Below are 19,186 nucleotides of genomic sequence, written 5' to 3'. Positions count from 1 at the left end.
AGACCAAACAGTGCACCTTTGTTGAAAGTCCACACAATTGTTAAACAGGTAAGAAGTTAAACAAGGAATATCTGTATTTGCCAACACGAATAACCATCCACATCCTTGATTATTAATACATCTAATACCTAACAGTGGATTTTATAACCTTGAAATTTTAAAGGTTGTAGGGGCTGCTGTAGATATTTGAACTAGGATTTAGCTCAGCGGCATAAGCACCTGCCTTGCAAGCAGGCAGTTGTGAGTTCCATCCCTGGTACCGATAAAAAGGAAAAAGACAAAAAAAAAAAAAAAGAAAAAAAAAAACACGAAATTTTAAAGGTTATAACCTTCATATTTGCATGTTCTTTGGAGAATGTACCAAAAAGATATTAGAACTGGTGAATATGCTATACTTGGTTTTTTACTTCTTCTAGAACACTAATCTTTCACGTCTTCTTTTCTAGCAGCTGTAGTCATTCTTTGCTTCTCTCTTTCAAGATGATATTCTGTGGTTCATTTTTTCATTTTAGCTTCTTCTTATCCTCTTTGATGTGAAGTGTTTTATATATTTATTTATTTACTTATTTATTTTGGCACCAGGAATTGAACTCAGGACCTTGTGCTTGCCAGTCAGATGCTGTGCCACAGAGCTATATAAAGCATATTTCAAGCATAGTTAGAGAAAATTATGTAAACAGATTTGTAAAAGTTTGTGATTAGCAGATCAACTCAGTTTTTGTTGTTGCTGTTGTTGCTGTTTTTGTACCCTTTGATAAGCCAGTTGCAGCTATGTGGGCTGGGAGGAGAACCAAGAAACCATCCTATGCCCTCCCATGAGCCAGCTGGAGCACAGGCTGGGAAACAAAAAGAGCACTCCCCATCTCCCATAAGCAACCAGCTGATTCAGAGGAATACAGACTGAGATGATAGCAACTGAAGTTTAAAAAAAAAAAAAAAACAAACTTAATGCTGGTATTGTTTGATTGACTTTGCAGGCCTAAAGCTAGGTCTGAGCATCTATTTAGAGGATAACAATATGCAGTGTAGCAAGTATGAGGGATTTCCTTCTGTCTTGTTTTTGAAATCTAATATTGTTCTCACTCTGTTTTGTTTTATTCCTTTAAAATTAAAAAAATAAAAAAGTAACAAGCATTTGTCTGATAAGTGCAAGGTCATGAGTTCAATCCCCAATACTAAAAAAAAAAAAAAAAAAATTTGTGGAGTTTATTCTAGCTAATCAAAACCAAAGTAGGGCTCCTCAGTGCTTCTCCCAGAATGCTAGCAGTACAAGGCATGTACCACCACACCCAGCAACTTGTTTATTCATTTAAAAAATAATAACTGTGTCATTTATAAGTATTTCAAGAAAGACCATCTCCCTTTAACAGATCAAGTGAAAGTTGCAAATATATTTGAAATAGCCACTGTATCATGTATGAAATGTAAGAGGTATAAGAATAAAAGGTTAATTAATCCCCTCCTTAATATATGCACATTGGTCACATGCCTGGAACTGTTTGGGAGTGTATCAAAGTCTGCTGTAGATATTTGAACTAGGATACAATTTTTTCATCTGGAAAATGTAGAAAATCTCTAAAGCTAGTTTGTCGGGTGATTGTAAGGATTAAATGAGATGTATTTGTAAAGTACTTAGCATAGGTTCTGGCACAGAATAAGAAATTAATATTCATTAGTTACAGTGTAGTTTGGACCTTGAATGTCCCAAACTGACCCATGTGTTGAAGTCTTGGTCCCCAGCCTGTGACACTGAAGTGGGTGACAGAAGTTTCAGGAGGGGTCGCCGAGGGGAAATTAAGTCACTGGGGGATACCCAGAAGGGGATATTAGGACCCCAATCCTCTTCTCTACTTCTTGGCCACTGTGAGATGAATTGTCCTCTGCTGAATGCTCCCTGCTGTTGTGCTGCTTTATTGTTGGACCAAAGGCAAAGCAATCAAGCAGCCATGGACCACAACATTTATGAAATCACTGTTTTGTTTCATTGATATGGTTGTCTGTCTTTATGTCAATACCACATTTATTGCTGTAGCTTTGTGATGTCTTTTTTAAAAAGTGGTTAAAGTGGTAAATTTTTTGAATGGTAAATGTTTTTAATTGACAAAATCACATGCATTTACAGTATACATAATGTTTTGAGATATTTATATGTTATGAAATGATTACTGTAGTCAACATAATTAAATATTCATCTCCTTACATGTTTGTAGCAATTCATAATTTCCTGTTTAAAAGCATTTTATAATAGCACACATCAGAAAATATGTTTTAACAACAATAATAAAAATGTGCTCAGCATCTCACCCCTGGAGATATATTAAAACGGGCAAGTGAAAATATCCCCTGTACGTTCATGCACAGTAGTATATTCTACACCATTTCCTAAGGTCTGTATATGTTAATGTCTTTTATAATATTAAAAGTTGGCAGTGCCACATATACTATTTTATAACCTCCTGTATCACTTAATGGAGTGTGGTGGGCACTTTTTCACCTCAATAAATTTATGGTGATATCATGATTGCTTAGTGATAAAATAACTTTTTCATCCCTCCCTTATACTCTGATTATTTTCTTCTTTAATAATAGTCTTCCTTCTACTTTCATGCCATCCCTTTTAAATTCCACACACAGTGTCAAGGAAAACAGGCAATACCTATTTCTCTGAGTCTGGCTTATTTCACTTAACATAATGATATCCTATTCCATGGATTTTCCTGCAATTGACATAATTCTATTGGTTTTTTTTGTTGTTGTTGTTGTTTGTTTGTTTGTTTTCTTGGGGGGGGGGTTTGGTACTGGAGATTGAACTCATAACCTTGCACTTGCCAGGTAGGTGCTTGTGCTGCTGAGCTAAACCCCCAACCAATTCTGTTGTTCTTTATGGCTGAGTAATACTTCATTGTGTATATATACCGCATTTTCTTTATCCATTTATATGTTGATAAGCAACTAGCCTGGTTCTATGTTTTGGCTATTGTGGATTGTGCAATAAACATGGATATGCAGGTATCTCCAGTGCATACAGTCTTTAATTCTTTGGTGTATATATCAAGGAATGTAGTAGCTGGGTCATCTGGTAGTTCTATTTTTTTTAAACTTTTTTTAAAAATTAATACATGTTTATATACATAATGATCACATTCCTTGTGGGAAGTTTAACTTTTTCTTTTTTTTAATCAGTCCCGGGGATCATACTCACGACCACCTGCTTGCAAGGCAGGTGCTTATACTGCTGAGATAAATCCCCAGCCCCAGGAAGTTTGTTTATAAACATAACACATCTTAACTATTTTTATATCTCTCTCCCCTCCCCTGCCTTCATCTTATGGTCCCTTCCTCTACCTACTGAGTTCCACAGTGGCAGTATTAATTTACATTCCCACCAACAGTGCAAAAGGATTCCTACCACCTACATCCCCATACATGCCAGTGTTTGCATGGGCATGGTGGTAGTGGAAATTCTTGATCATAATTACTCTGACTCAAATGAGATGGAACCTCAGTGTAATTTTCATTTACATTTTCCTAGTGTCTAAGGGTGTTGAACTTTTTAAAAAATCATCTGATTCAGTATTTTGTGCACTCAGTCTGAAGCAGTGCAGAAAAAATGAGGGAGAGAGAGAGAGATGAGGAGGCCTTTAATGTACATAGAGAGTTTCATAGGGATATAGTGGCTCTCAACAAGAACAAAGAAGTAGTTACTTTTATCTATTTTGGCTGGGGGAATAGTTTGGGAGGTAGGCAAAATGACATATTAACAGCTAATTTGAAGGAGCACCTGCCTATATAAAACAGGAAACAGAAAGATTTACTGGGGGCTGGGTGTGGAGGCTCGGGTAGTTGTGGAGTCTTGGGATTGGAGAGGGCTGGTATACACGCAAAAAGGGAGCTGGAGGTTTATCTCTGGAATGAGGAGGAGAACATAGAACTTACTCTTGGAGAGATAAGTTGTTTCTCTGCGTCAGGTACCAAGTTGGGCAGATGTCGCGTTACAAATAGGTAAGGCCCAGGCTAGCAGAATCTATCGCTATCTTTTTGGAATTCCCTGTTCATTTGCCTGTTTATTGATTAGGCTATTTGATTTTTTTCACTTTTTTTAAGTTCTTTATTTTAGACACTAATCCTCTGTTGAAAGAGTAGCTGACAGATATTTTCTCCCATTCTGTAAGCTGCCTTGTCCCTTTCTTGTTCATTTCCTTTGTTGTGCAAAACTTTTGCATTTGGTATAGTCCCATATGTTAATTCTTGGTTTTCTTTGCTATTAGACTCTATGTTTTTACTTTTCTCTGATTGCTGAGAAAAAATACCTGATGTCCAAAATTAAGGAAGGAAAGGTTTATTTAACCCACAGTTCGTAGAGGTTAGTCTATACTCGTCTGGCTCCAAGGTAGAGTGGCACATGGCAGAAGGCAACAGTTCATGGCAGCAGAAGATGGCAAAAGCCATAAAACCAAAAAGGGGAAGGAGAACAGAAGGAATACACTTTCTGTTCCTTAGATTTTATGTAGGCCACACCTACCCCCATAATCCCAGCATTGGACCATGAATCAATCAAACTCTAGAAGCCTGCCCCTATGACTGTATGAGGCCTTGAGGGAACATCCAGATACAAACCATAACAGCCCTGTTCAGGAAGTCTTTTCCCAAGCATATGGCTTCAAGTGCTTCCCTATGTTTTCTGTAACAGTGATGGTGAACCTTTTGGAGATTGAGTGCCCAAACTGCAACTCAGAACTCACTCATTTATCACAAAGTGCCAACACTGCACTGTTGTCTGATGCTCTGTGGGTAGGACAACTTGTCTCACATGCCAACAGAGAAGGCTCTGCATGCCTACTAAAGCACACATGCTATAGGTTCACTATTGTCCTAGTGTTTTCAATTTCTGTCTTTAGTGTTTTGACATTTTCTTTGTAAAGGTCTTTTTAACTCTTTGGTGAGCTGGATTCCTAAGTATTTTATTTATTTTTTGCAGTTATTGTGAACAAAATTGTTTTACTGATTTCTTTCTTAGCTGGTTTATTACTGGTGTGTAGAAAAGCTATTGAATTACTGATATGGAAAAGTCAGTGAATTTTTAAATCTTGATTTTGTGTCTCTTGTGGATAAGAGAAAAAAGATGCTGTTCTTATGGTAAATAAAACTGCAATTGATTTTTAAAGGATTGATTATAAGCATTGCAGGATTTTTATGTGTTTTTTTTTTGTTGTTGTTGTTGTGTTGTGTTTTGTTTTGAGTGATAGGCGTGATAGGCTCTTGGTAAGTTACCAAGACTGGTCTTGATCTTCTATCCTCAAGTGGTCCTCCTGCCTCAGCTTCCTAAGTATGAAACTACAAGGGAAAACCACCATACCCCGCTGTGAATCGAGGGGTTTTGAAGGATCTCTTGATATCTGAATTGGAGTCTATATGACCATTGATATAAATCAGGCACCAGGAATGGACTGTGTTTGTGAATTTATCTGTCTAGCTATCCAACCATCCACCCATCCATCTATACCCATCTTCTCCAAAGAAATTTGAAAGAGAAAGTAATTATTTTGTATCTTATTGCATATTTTTAAATACATAACCTGAAAGTAATCCAAAAAGTGACCAATGAACCCAGATAATGAAAATCCTTTTATGAGTATCTTGATTACTTTTCTGTCATCCCTGAGACAAAATACCTAGTGCCCCAGATCAAGGAAGGAAAGATTTACTTAGCACACAGTTTGTGGAGGTTTCAGTCGGTAATCAGCTGGCTCCATGGCAGGGTGGCTTGGTACAAGGGCAACACTTCAAAGTGGCAGAAGATAGCAGAAGCAGCAAGAGGAAGAGGGAAGAGTAAGTCTCTTTTCCTCCCTTACATTGTGTATAGGCCACCTCCTGACCCCAGAGCCAGGATAGCACTCAAAAAATCTCAGTGTCCTCCTCTTGCCCAGGATGAAAATGTTTACAAAGTGAGGACCTTTGTAAACCTTTGGCTCCCTGCTGAGTCCTTTAAACTTTTGAATGTGTCAAGTTAACACAATGTATCAACCATAACAATTAGTGTACTCTTATATGCTTACATATCTGTGCAGAATATGTTTTTTTAAAAAACAAAAGTATTCTTGTATTCCCAGTTGAAGAGAGAAGATAAGTGGCGAAATGAATATAATTTCTTTTTTTAGTTACATAAAAGTAAGAAGTCAAATTAATCTCTTGGTGGCTAGGAAGTTTTGGCATAGTCATTTAGAAGATAGACAAATTACTGTTATAGAGAGTGTAAATCCAATAAGAGGAGTAATTAGAGAAGAAATTAAGCTTTCTCCTGAAGATGTTGGATGATGGAGATATTAAAAGAAATAAAGGCTTTTATAAGAATGGTTAAAGCTACGAAAGAGACCTACCTGTTTATACAAATGATAAATGAAAAGCATGAAAGGAAAAAATTTGAAGAAACTGGAACAAATATTAAAAGTTTAGAAACCAAATGAAAAAACTTTATAAACATATTCAAGATGGTAGAAAATATAAGATTAAAGGCAAAATTAAGTCATTGCTTCACAATAATTGTTTGTAAGCCTCTTTCCTTCAGATTACTGCATGGACATATAGTACCAGCAAAGCATATCTGTAGTCTGTATAGATGTTTAACCTTCTGCCTTTTCCTAATATCAGTGCCCAAGTAGCTCTGTCTTTTGAGCAGAGGTTCTTAGAGGAGGAGGTTTAGCTTTCATATCTGTTGTAAGCTGAAAACTGTGTAACCTGCCTTCCAGTGTTCTTTTTGGACAAAGGTACTTCCATCAGTGAATCGCACCTCCTCAGGTTCTTAGAGGTGCAAGTCACATTGATGTCCTTCCTGCTTCCATATGTCCGGGACATCAGTTATTCACAGGAGTGGCTAACTTTTTGGCAGAGGAGGAATCTCTGACTCCTTTTGACCCTATGGATATAGACCCAGAGGAGAGTTTTCTAGAGAAATAAATCAAAACAATGAAATAATTGAATGGGCTCACCCATGATGTTTAAGATTATCTAGAGTTCCTCAGGAGAAATGGTGATGTCTGCAGACGGGCACTGCAAGTTTCCCTGGGGCCTCTTTAGTGATCAGATCAAGAAATGAGGGTTCTGGCTAGCCTAGCCTTTCTCCAGGAACAGAGAGAGTCCAACCTTTAATGCAGTAACAAGTCAGGTACATTAGCTGCCTCACATATGGAGCAGGGCACAGGCAGAGACTTGGTACAATCTCATGCCCATCATCCAGTTCCTTTGCACTTGAAACAGGAACCATTCCCTTAGTTGTCTTTGGGATTTTACTTCGATCACTTGGGTGGCTTTAAGTCAATGCTGATTATAACACCTATAATCTTAGCCTTTCTCTTTTGTCCTCCTCTGGGTCATAGTTGTTGAATACAGGAAAGGTTGTGTTCAGCAGTTGGACCATAGAGGAATGACCAGTTTGTTTCCTGGGGCACACTGACAGATGAAATGATATCCCTCTGGGGGCTTTTCTCTCCTTGGAAGATGGATCTATAGATTAGTATTTTTACAAAAGGCTTCTATTAATTGATTATAAAAGACAGCTGGGTTTTCCTGTATGGCCCCATTTGCTTTACTATGGTTAACAGACTTTTTAATGTATCTTAGCTCCATGATAAGAGCAGCTAGCATAATGGATATCATTTTTAGTCCAGAGTGAGTATTATAGTCCCAGTTTGCTTCTATTGAAAGGAGAGTAACTGTTCTAGGGTTTTTTGTTTTGTTTTGTTTTCATTCACAAAGAATATTGCTTGTCTGCAAAGTTCTTACTCTCTTGTCAGATTCTTTGTCTTTTGTCTGAGACATAGCAAGTGACCAAGACGCATTGGACATCTTGCCATGATAAGTCAAAAGCAAGGATCAAAGTTTAGAACCTAGGTAGTCAAGGATTTAGCTTAGGGGCATAAGTGCATGCCTGGCAAGCACAAGGTTGTGAATTTGATTCCTGGTACCAAAAAAAAAAAAAAAAAGTTTGGAACCCATTTCCAAACTTACTAGGCTCTTCTGACAGTTTGCCTAAGTCATTTTTTGTACTGCTGAACATCTGCAACTGAAAAAGGGACTTGTACTTGACTATTCCCTTGTATCCTTGGGACTTCTCTGAGGGACAGAATAAGTGGTAAATTAGAGCAGTCAGAAGCACCCCCACTTTGGGTTTGACCCACAGGGCTTAAAGCTGTGTGTACCCAGAGGGATTTAGGGTTGCCTGAGGAGTCTTCTGAAGGAGCTGGGGAATACTGGATTTCTCTAGGGCACTAGGTTCTACTGGAGTCACTTGTCTCTTGGAGGAGATAAACCTTCTTTATCAATCTAGGGATTATAAGGAGGAGGTCAGGGAGACCTCCCAGTGTTGTTATCCTCCATAAATAGATCAGCAAGCCCAAGACTCCCTGAGATAAGTGAGCAGTCCAAAGCAGGATCATTGTCTTCTTCAGGGCTTACATTAAGAACTATGGTTCCGGGGTTCCGGGAGAACATGGCGGACAGATAACAGCAACTACGGAGGCTCTCTGAAAGACTTGGCTCAGAAGTCAGGAAGGGTGCGGAGTAAGGAGACATAAGCCGGTGGAGATATGCTCTGCTGACTCAGGAACGAACTGGGCTGAGAGAAACCAACTTGGAATGCAGTCCTGGTGCTAGAACAGGAACAGAAAAGCCTCAGTGTGAAGGCTGGAGCCCGCGCCATTGGAAGCCGCGATTGGGGTTTCCCGCTGCGATTTGGGTTTCCCACCGTGCGGCGGATGCCTCTACATCGGCTCGGCAAGGAGAGAGACCCACGGAAGCTCTGAGAACGGGAATCTGCGAACGGAGTCGAAAACAGGACAGGCAGGGAGGCGTGCACTGACCCGTGGTGAGGTGAGTGAGAGAAACTGACACTCTACCACAGTTTGACTCCAGCGGAGGACTTTCTGGGCCCGAGCAGTGCTGCGGGAGCAGGGCGTGGTGGTGACTCCAGCCACACATCCCCCTCTCGGGCGGGATTGGTGAAAAGTGCCTAGCCTACGTGACCCCAGCTACCTACAACCCAAACAGAGCAACACCCAGGCATATAATAATAAAAATTCCAGAAATTCAATACAAGAACAGAATATTAAAAGCTGTCAGAGACAAGAAACAGACCACTTACAAGGGAACACCCATCAGAATTACAGCAGATTTCTCTGCACAAAACATCAAATCACGAAGAGCGTGGGGGGAAATAATTCAAGCTTTGAAAGATAATAATCTCTAGCCAAGATTGAGATATCCCGCACAACTGTCCCTGGAAATTGATGGAAAAACAAGGTGCTTCCAGCATAAAGAGGAACTGGGGGAGTTTGCGACCACCAATTCAACTCTACAGAGTATTGCAGGATATTCTAAAAAAAGAAAAATACAAAGAATCCAGAAATAGTGGAGGGGAGGCCACAACGAATGGAGCAGAGAACAAAATGAAGAAGACAAACTGACAGCTACTGACAGAAAAAGAGCTCAACAGAAATGAGGCAGAGAAGATTGGATGATAGGAACAGCTATTTTGGAGAAAATGACATCTAAACAGGTAATACTGGTTTAGTATCATCTTGTTTTGAAGTCTCATCAAGCTTTTGTTCTTCTGTTTCCATTGGTCTAAATAGGTTGTATCTTATTGGATTTTATTATGTACGATAGTATAAGCAAAAACTTTTAAAGACAAGGAGATTATACAGAAACCATTGTTCATTTTCTGTTAGTCGATTCTAAATACTCTGTAATGCTGTCATTCTCTTAAATGGTTTTACATTGTTTTGATATATTTAATGCTACAGTATACGAAGTTGTACTCAAGGATTTCAAGGAAAGAGACAATATGGTAACTACTTTTATGTCAGGATTATCTGGTGGTGAAACACTATTCTGCTTAAATGGTTATGTTTTGATCTGCGCTGTTTTGCTGTTATGCCCTCTTTTATCTCAATCTCCACTCCATTATTTACTTTTTTATTTTTATCCTTTTATTTAAGGGAAAAATAAATAAAAATAGCAGGATATATTATAGTAACCCACTTTGACTTTCCATTATCTCGATTTAAAGCCCTGTATTACTCTCACCATCTTGTTTTTGACTGATGTTCCCCTATTCTGTTTTGCTGGATAGTATCAGGTTCGAAAGTTTAGGCAACAGCTGTGAAGATAATGAGATTCACTATGACGCCCATTCTCGTTGACTTTTATCTACTTTTGAAGACCTACAATTTCTCCAATGTTTTGGTTTTGTCGGTTTTGTTCTTTACTGTTTTGTTCAATTTTATTATAACTAATGATATAGGCAATTCTATTAGAGATAGCAGGAGGCATTATGGTAACCATTGTTGATCACCTTGTATTATGTTTTTACATTATCTATTATGTCCACCCTTTTGATTTGACCGACTCTGTTCTGTTATGTCACATTTGGTTTTACTCTCTTCCAAAAAAGTAATAAGAACCGTGGGAGCAATGAAACCCAAAATGTGTAATAGTCATTGTACAAAAGAGAGGAAAAGAAAGTGCTCTAAACTATATAACTGCATGTATATTTAAGTGTATAAGATAGAAAATGATATCACTGAGTTTTATTGGATCATTGAACAGAACTGTTTGCAATATCATTGTTGGAATGTCCACTTTACAAGCTTTAATTTTGTGCCTTGAACAATCATTTCTAAGATGACAATATGTAATCCATTAACTAGTGATTTCCTACTGTTTATTTTTTTTCTGTAAACCTGTATAACTTGTACCCTTTCTCTGCTTTTTTTTTCTCCTTAAATAAAATTAAAAAAAAAAAAAAGAAGAACTATGGTTCCTGAGCATTCTCTTTGATAAAAGTCACAAAAGTCTGACATAAGGCATTTCACTCTAACTTGTATGTTCCAAGCAGAAATGCTGTAACTAGAGGATAGTCTCATACCATCCCATACTCATCTTATGTCACTTTCCAGATTGTATTGAACCCAAACCGTATTGTAATAGTATCATATAAAGGGACACACTAGTGGGGCTACTCGTGGTGCCTTTGTCCTCATGTCATCTACATCTTGTGGGAACCTGGGAAAGTTCTACTTATGGGCCCCTGAGAGATAAAGCTGTGTAGATCCTAGGATCCCACCATGCCTCTCTTACCAGCCAATCTATGTTACTCCCTGTCTCCTGTCTCTGTGGGGGTGGGGGTGGATGTGGGTTTTGTTTTTTGTTTGGTTTGGTTTTAGGGGGCATTTTGGTCTGTAGATTGAATTCTCCCTCTTCTGTTAAAATTTTTAAGTCTTTAAGCACATAAATCTCCAGGGAAGTTGAGTCAGTTGTACTCCTTTATTCATGAATAGCATCCCATTAGCAATTTCAGAAGCAGATTTAAAATAAAAGGTACCAAGGTGCTGGCATGGCATTGTAAAAATGGATTTTAAAAAACAAGTAATATGCCAAAATAATTAAGAGTTTTTTTGAGGCAGACTCTCACTGTGTAGTTCAGGCTGGCCTTGCACTCACTATGTAACCCAGACTGTCTTCATTCTTGGGCAGTCCTCCTGAAGTAACCTTCTGAGTGCTGGGATTATAGGTGTGTATCACCACATCTGATTGCAAACTCCTTGAAAGTAAGACTGTTAAGATGGATTATTATTCTTAAAAAATATATATGGATGTATTCTTTGGAGGAATAACAAATACAAAAAGAAATTGGATCATGAAAATGAAGTAGGAAAGAATATGGATGTAAGGTAATTGTAACTGAAGAGATAACAGTTCTAAGTGATAAACTGATCAAATAACTATTGGTATCACTCTTTTCTGCTTCCTCTGCAGTTTTCCCTCCATATTGTATCCCCTGGCTTTGAGTACCATTTGTACGCTAGTAACTCTGAAATCTTTCAATCTTCAGACCAGTATGTCCAATTGTCTGCAGAAGATCACTTGTTGAATATGTCACAGGTACCTGAAATTCAACAGGTCAAAATCTGGAAAAAATAATTTCCCTGCTTTACTCTCTGTCTTAGTTATTTCTCTCCCATTGCTGAGACAAAATACTCAAAATCCAAAGTTAAAGGAGGAAAGAAGGTATATTTGACCCAGTCTATACAGGTTTCAGTCCATAGTTGGCTGGCTCCAAGGCAAGGTGGCATGGCAGAGGAGAAACAGTCGATGGGAGGCAGAAGACAGCAAAGGACAAGTGACCACAGCAGCCCTCTTTCTGTTCCTTATATTTTATCCAGGCTACACATTCTTAGGACAGGTAGCACTCACACCCAGGATGGAACACCCTGAATTCTACTAAGAACTATGCCAAACTACTCAGTGGACTAATTTAGTAATCACACATTCTTGACCCAGTATCACACATTCTAGAGTCAGCCAACTCTGAAAAACTCCACCTAGGACTGTGTGAGGCTTTGGATGTACATCTAGATATAGGCCATAACATTGCCTTACTCCAATTCTGTTTCTTTTCCTGTATTTCCCTATTGCAGAGAATTATATTTCTTACACATCTTGAACCCCTGTTTAGAAATCTAAGCAATGCTATATGTTTCATCCATAATCAGTTATAATCCTGTTTCATATTTAATCAAGAAGATGATTCATTTTTCTTCTTTAATATCTATCACATATATTTATCTCTCTACTCTCATTTTCTTAGTCTAAAGCAACAGTAATATTTTTTCTACATAAAAGACCAGATAATAAATACTTCAGGCTTTGCAGGTCATATAATCTCTATCGCTGCCCACTGTTGCTGGAAAGCACCCATAGACCATATAATGAATTGGCATGACTGGTTTCCTATAAACCATTACTTATAGACCCTGAAATTTGAATTTCAAATAATCCGTGTGTGAAAAAATCTTCCTTTGGATTTTCCCCTTGGACATTTAAAACCTATCAACAAGTCATCCTTAGATTGTCATTCCTACAAAAACAGACTTGTAAACTGCAGTTTCTTGGCCCTGGCTTAGACCAACATTTTCTCTTACCATATAATGTAACTGTGGTCTTTGACCTGATCTCCTTCTAGTCTTGTCCACTTCAGTCTATTCTTCATGCTTTAGCCATATGGACTTAAAATTGCAAGTTGGGTTTCAGTGCTTTGGTAAAGTCCTCTAAAGGTTAACCATATTCTGTAGGATATATTCTTTTTTTTAAGCCAGTCAAATTTAGCAGTGTGTGTGTGGGGGGGGGATGGTATACCAACTTTAGTGACACTAATGTTAAGAAGTTCTGATAACCCACTGCCATCGGACCAGCCAGGATATATTCTTTGGCAAGGCTCTTCATTTGGATCTGACTTACTCTAGTCTTATATCTTACCATTTCCCCTTAATCATCTGTTCCATGGGGCTGGGGATTTAGCTCAGTGGCATAAGCTCCTGCCTTGCAAGCAGGCAGTCGTGAGTTTGATCCCCGGTACCGATAAAAAAAGTTAAAAAAAAAAATCGTCTGTTCCAGTTTTGTGGTGCTGCTTGTAACTCCTAGAATGTTTAGTGGTTTTCATTTCTAAGTTTTGACACATGCCTTTGAATGTCTTTCCTACTCACTGTTTTTTGTTTCCACTTGGCTAAATACTGCTTTTTTAATAAGAGTCATTTTAGCCATTGTCTGTATCTCCAGAAGCCTCACTTTCTCAAAGCCGGATTGAACTGCTTCCTCTACTGAGTTTTTCCATTATGTCTGTAGAACCCAATGATACCATTTACTTTTACAATTGCTTATTTACTTGGCTGCCTGTCCTGATTAATAAACTACATAAACACTACTTAAGTACACAGTGTTTGTCTGTTATTTTATCTCCATTTTCCTGTGTTACTCTACATACACTCAGATTTAAGCTAGGTGTGGAGCCACACACCTGAAACCCTAACACTTTTGGAGGCTGAGCAGAAGGGTCACAAGTTTGAGCCCAGCCTGGGCAATTTAGGGACGTAGTGAGACATTGTCTCAAAGTTAAAATTTAAAAGGGCTGGAGATGTAGCTCAGTGTGAAGGCCTAAGTGTTCAATCCCTAGTATCAAAAATAAACCAAAAACCTCAAATACGGTAAAACTCATCCTTTTGAAGTGTGCAATTCATTTCCTTTCCCCCAAATAATAGTTCCTCTGGCCATGAGGAAGTCATTCTTCTGCTATGCCTGGTAGTACACACTTGTTACATAGCTCTCAAGAAGCTGAAGAAGGAGGATTACAAATTGAGGCCAGCCTGGGCTACAAAGAAAATTCAAGTCCCCCTAAATAGCAAGACCAAAAATAAAAAGTCACTCTTCATGCAGCTCAGTGGTAAAGCATTTGCTCACTGTATGTGAGGCCATGGGTTTGATGCTTAGCACTCAAAAGAAAAAAGCATCCATCATTCCGTTTCCCCCAGGGCCTAGTACCATCCAACTCCTTTCAGCCTATAGATTTGCCTATTTTCTGTAGAGTCATGTAATATTTGTCCTCTTTTGACTTACTTTACTCCATATCCATATTGTTTTCAAAGCACATCCATGTTGTATCACGCACTGGTATAGTACTTCATTCCTTTTTATGATTGTGTATCAGTATTGTATTTTAAATTTCATTCTTCAATGAAATTTCTCTCCCTCCCCACCCCAAAGAAAATGGAACTCCTAGATTTCCGCTTTAGTCAGAATGGTTCTGCTTTCATCTATTACTTGCTTATGGGTGCATTTTCATTTTAAATTTGAGCCAGGCATGATGGCATATGCTAGGAAACTGAGGCAGTAGGATTGTCATGAGTTGGAGACTGGGCTACATAGTGGGTCCACAGCCAGCCTGAATTACAAAACAAGACCCCATCTCAAAAAAAAAAAAAAAAAAGAATCATGAGCTTATTGAAGAATTGTCAGGCCCTCCATGATCTTCCCCTCCCCATCCTTTCCTACTATTCCTTCCTCTTGTGCTTTAGATAGGGTAATCTTTGGTGGAGCTTCATATCTGTCTTTTCTGTGCTCCTTTTCAGATAGACTCTTCTGCAAAGCTTCCCTCAGCTCTAAATTTTGATATGTTAGATGCTTCCTCACCTACTAATTCCTTGAGACTCCTCTTTTTTTCTTTTTTGTTCCTTTTTCCTTTTCCATACCAGAACCCAGAGCCACACACGCGCCAGGCAAGCACTCTACCATTGAGCTATATTCCCACCCCTTTTTATTCTGTTTTTGAGAGAAAGCATCACTAAGCCGCCTAGGCTGCCTCAAACTTGGAACCTCCGGCCTCAGCCTCCCGAGTGGCATGGCTTTCAGGTGTGTGCCACCGTACTCATCAAGATTGCTCTTCCACTTTTTAAACTGTTTTATACTGTTTCTCCAGTGGCAGTGGATGGTGAGACAAGGGACACAGAGGTTCTTTGTATGCAAGGTCTTGGCTTATCCAAGGCCTTTTCGTAATTTTTAGATTGAGTAGTAAGCATTAATTGCAGTCTTTGTTTGGTATACTTCTTAAGTTTTTACTGTTCTTTTATACAGTATTTGATGCCTACAGAGCAGTGACCATGATGCTAAACTGAGTTAGAAGATAACACATGATACTATGTTATACTGGGGAGATGAGAAGCATTAATTACTTCTGACATTGTTTCACTAAAATTTTTTTGCTTAATATAGAATTAGTGAGTGGCCTTCTGGTAAGAGTTTGAAAAAACGTATTACATGATACTCGCCTCAGACTTAACACATCAAGTAAAATGAGTAATTTCAAGCAAATTTAAAATAAATGTCACAAAATTAGAATATATCGGGCTGGAGGTTTAGCTCAGTGGCATAAGTGCCTGCCTTGCAAGCAGGCAGTCGTGAGTTCGATCCCCGGTACCGATAAAAAGGAAAAAAGACAAAAAAGAAAAAAAAGAAAAACAAAAAAATTAGAATATATCTATGATTCTTTTTGAAAAGAGGTAAGGTATAAGTAAATCAGTTTTTGTTTGATTTTTTGATCAAGCTGAAAGTGAATATGAACAACAAAGTAAATAGGAAAATTACATATTACTTAGTAAAATGAACTTAATTGTCTTTCAGGTTAAGCTACAGAACAACATATCATATCAGATGGCAGACATACATCATTTAAAGGGTAAGAAATTTAATCATATTAAAGATAATGGTCATAATATACCTAAAATGTTTAAGAACTAGGAAGTAGTTCAACAGCTAAATGAAATACAATTTTCTGAACAAAGTTTGGTGGTGAATATTCGTTCCTTTGTCTGAAGATATAATAAAGAATTATTTTAATATTTATAGATGGTACAAGTCAAAATTTAAGGTCTGTATCTTAATCTTGTGTTACACAAGGTTCACGCAATGAAATGTACTTAAGAGAATCATCAAAGAAAATTGAACTCTGTAACATCAGAGGCCATCAAATTTCTAGAGTAAAGGTAGGGAGCATTCTCTTTGCATTGTATGTGATTGCAGATAACCCATTCAGGTGAGATGCTGAGACTGATCATTCAAGTTTAAACTTTTGGAAATCCTGAAAACAAAAAATTCTGGAAAACAGATAAATATGTAATAAATAATACTAATTTTACTTTTTTTTTTTTTTTTTTTTTTTTTTTTTTTTTGTCTTTTTCATTTTTATCAGTACCGGGGATCGAACTCACGACCGCCTGCTTGCAAGGCAGGTACTTATGCCACTGAGCTAAATCCCCAGCCCCAATAATACTAATTTTGAAGTACACATTTTATCTTTAAAGTGATAGGAGATCATTGACTCTTTCATGGAAAAAACAAAGAATACATTCAGCTCCATATTACTTCATACCATCCACTAGCTTTCTTGTTTTTTTGTTTTGTTTTGTTTTATTTTTTGAAACAGTCTTGCTATGTAGCCCAGGCTGGCCAAGAACTTGCACCGATCATCTTACCTTAACCTCTTGAATACTAGAATTATAGGTGTGTGCTACCATACCTAGCAAATGCTGGCTTTTGGGAGTTTGGTGTTTGAGGACCAACTCTTTGTTCCTTTGAACCTATGGTTAGCAGAACTGTTTTTTAAAAGTATAGTCAGGTGAGTTGGCTCATGCTTATGGTTTAAGCATGTACTCAGTCTGAAAGCTAAGGCAGGAGTATCACTGCAAGTTCTAGGTCAGCCTGGGCTACATAGTGATACAAAGCAAGCCTGAACTACATAGTAGTTGTCTCACAAAAAAAAGAAAAAAAATGGGGCCAGAGATTTTACTAAGTGCCATAAGCTCCTGCCTGGCAAATGAACACTTGGAATCTACTGGCTCTAAGTTTGTGGATACTACATATTCTCTAATGTCATAAATATTCCTTTATTGTTAATTTGAGTCTTGTTAGAATTACAGAATCTTTTTTTATCTTCTGAGTAGCAACCTGAGCTGATTTTGTAATATAGTAGTGTTCCTTTTCATTTAAAGATTGAATGTAGAGCTATACAGTTTTTGCACTTACTAAGACTTGTACTTTTAAGATTGAAGTTCATTAGTGTAACTTTTGCAGCCTAGGAATGATTTCTACTCAGACAATTTCTTGACAAGTTGACTGTAAAATAGACTATGGAATCTCTTCACAAGTTGACTATTTTTTAAATTAATACTTGATATATTAAAATGTATACTAAGATCTTTGAAAACCTTATGACTATTAATATTTTCTTGCAATAAAAGGAATGAGAGGTTTTACTTCATTTTGTTTTTGGTAAAATTCTTGTAAAATTTTTATATAAATGGTTTTATTTTAAATAGCTTATCTTCTGTATACCTATTAAAGAAAGAAGATTTGAAGCTAAAATTTTGTATAAGTAAATACATGAATTTTTTGTTTTGTTTTGTTTTAGAAGCTGGTCTGAGCTGGACATCCTAGCATACACTTGTAATTCTAGCACTTGTAAGGCTGAGGCAGTGGAATTGCAATTAGAGGCCAGTGTATACAACTTAGTGTGACCAGTCTCAAAAACAAAACAAACAAACACAAATTTAAAAGAGCTGGGATGTAGCTCAGGAGTACATTATTTGCCTAATATGTGTGAGTACCTGCATTCAATCTTTAGTACTACAAAGCAATAACAGCAACAATAAGGAAGCCTGCACATAGGCAAATCTTTTCTTCCTTAGACTTTATTGTTGTTGCTATTATTACTGTTAGTATTTTGTATAGTAAGATTAAACACATGGTCTCATACATATTAGGAAAGTACTCTGTCACTGAACTATTAGTATCACCCTCCATGCCCCTTTTTGAAGTTCAGCTGCATAGGACATAGAATATCTTTGCATTTGTATAATGAAAACATTAAAAGAAAAAAGAAAACATGTGCCAGTCGTCAAAATGAAATCTATAAAACATTTATGCAGATATTCGGGAGATTAAAAATTCTACTGAAAAGTAAGCCCAGCAAAATAAACCAGTGTGAGGATAGGATCTCAGATACAGAAGATAGACGTGTCAGTGATCATGAAAAGAAAGATTTCTTTTTTTTTTTTTTTGTCTTTTTCCTTTATTATTGGTACTGGGGATCGAACTCATGACTGCCTGCTTGCAAGGCAGGCACTTGTGCCGCTGAGCTAAATCCCCAGCCCGGAAAGATTTCTTAAAATTAGCAAGGGACTATGAGAAGAAATCAATCTACCCCTTGCTAAATAATATAAGGAAAAATAACATAAGATTGATTGGAATCAATGAAAAAGCATAAGATAGCACAAATGATATTTTTAAAAAATGTGAAAATGAAATTTCCCTGATAGGGAAAAAGAATTTGACATACGTGTAAGTGAGACATGTAGAACTCCAATAATCATGATGGAAAACATCTACAGTAAATTGAATCATAGTTAAGATGCCAGAAATTCAACAAAAAAACAGAACATTAAAAGCTGTTTGAGAAAGGAAACAAATCACCATAAAGGAATGGCCCTCAGAATCATCAGACTTCACAATACAAACTCTCAAATTAAAATATTGGAGTATTTCAAACCCTAAAAGAAACAACCTCTAACCAGATTGTTGTATCCCACAAAACTATCTCTAAAAATTGATGGAGAAATAAAATACTTCCATGAGAAAGAATACCTGAGGAAATTCATGAACACCAAACCACCACTCCAAAATTCCAAAATGCTCTGAAGAGGGTTGGGGATTTAGCTCAGCGGCATAAGTGCCTGCCTGACAAGCACAAAGTCTTGAGTTCAATTCCTGGCACCAAAAAAAAAAAAAAAAAAACTTCAGATCCCTG

The 19,186-nt window shown here is 37.5% G+C and overlaps 1 protein-coding gene and 1 long non-coding RNA gene across 6 annotated transcripts in view; one reads left to right on the top strand and one right to left on the bottom strand.

Moving 5' to 3' along the window:
* The window catches only part of LOC134476396 (uncharacterized), a 108,129-nt gene that overhangs the window by 14,463 nt on the left and 74,480 nt on the right, over positions 1-19,186 (bottom strand). The gene's annotated exons all lie outside the window — the stretch shown is intronic.
* Positions 1-19,186, top strand: part of Golm2 (golgi membrane protein 2) — a 104,108-nt gene that overhangs the window by 32,713 nt on the left and 52,209 nt on the right. For all 5 annotated transcript variants that reach the window (XM_063250137.1, XM_063250136.1, XM_013158802.3 and 2 more), the window contains exon 2: positions 16,006-16,060. In XM_063250137.1, the coding sequence (XP_063106207.1) occupies positions 16,006-16,060 (55 nt within the window). The remainder of the gene's footprint in view (positions 1-16,005; positions 16,061-19,186) is intronic.

The sequence above is a fragment of the Cavia porcellus genome, unplaced genomic scaffold (genome assembly GCF_034190915.1).
Source record: "Cavia porcellus strain 051 isolate PalLab524CR breed Dunkin Hartley unplaced genomic scaffold, mCavPor4.1 scaffold_6, whole genome shotgun sequence".
In the NCBI taxonomy this organism is placed as follows: Eukaryota; Metazoa; Chordata; class Mammalia; order Rodentia; family Caviidae; genus Cavia; species Cavia porcellus.
Note: the sequence above shows the minus strand (reverse complement) of the source record. Positions and strands in the feature narration are given on the sequence as shown.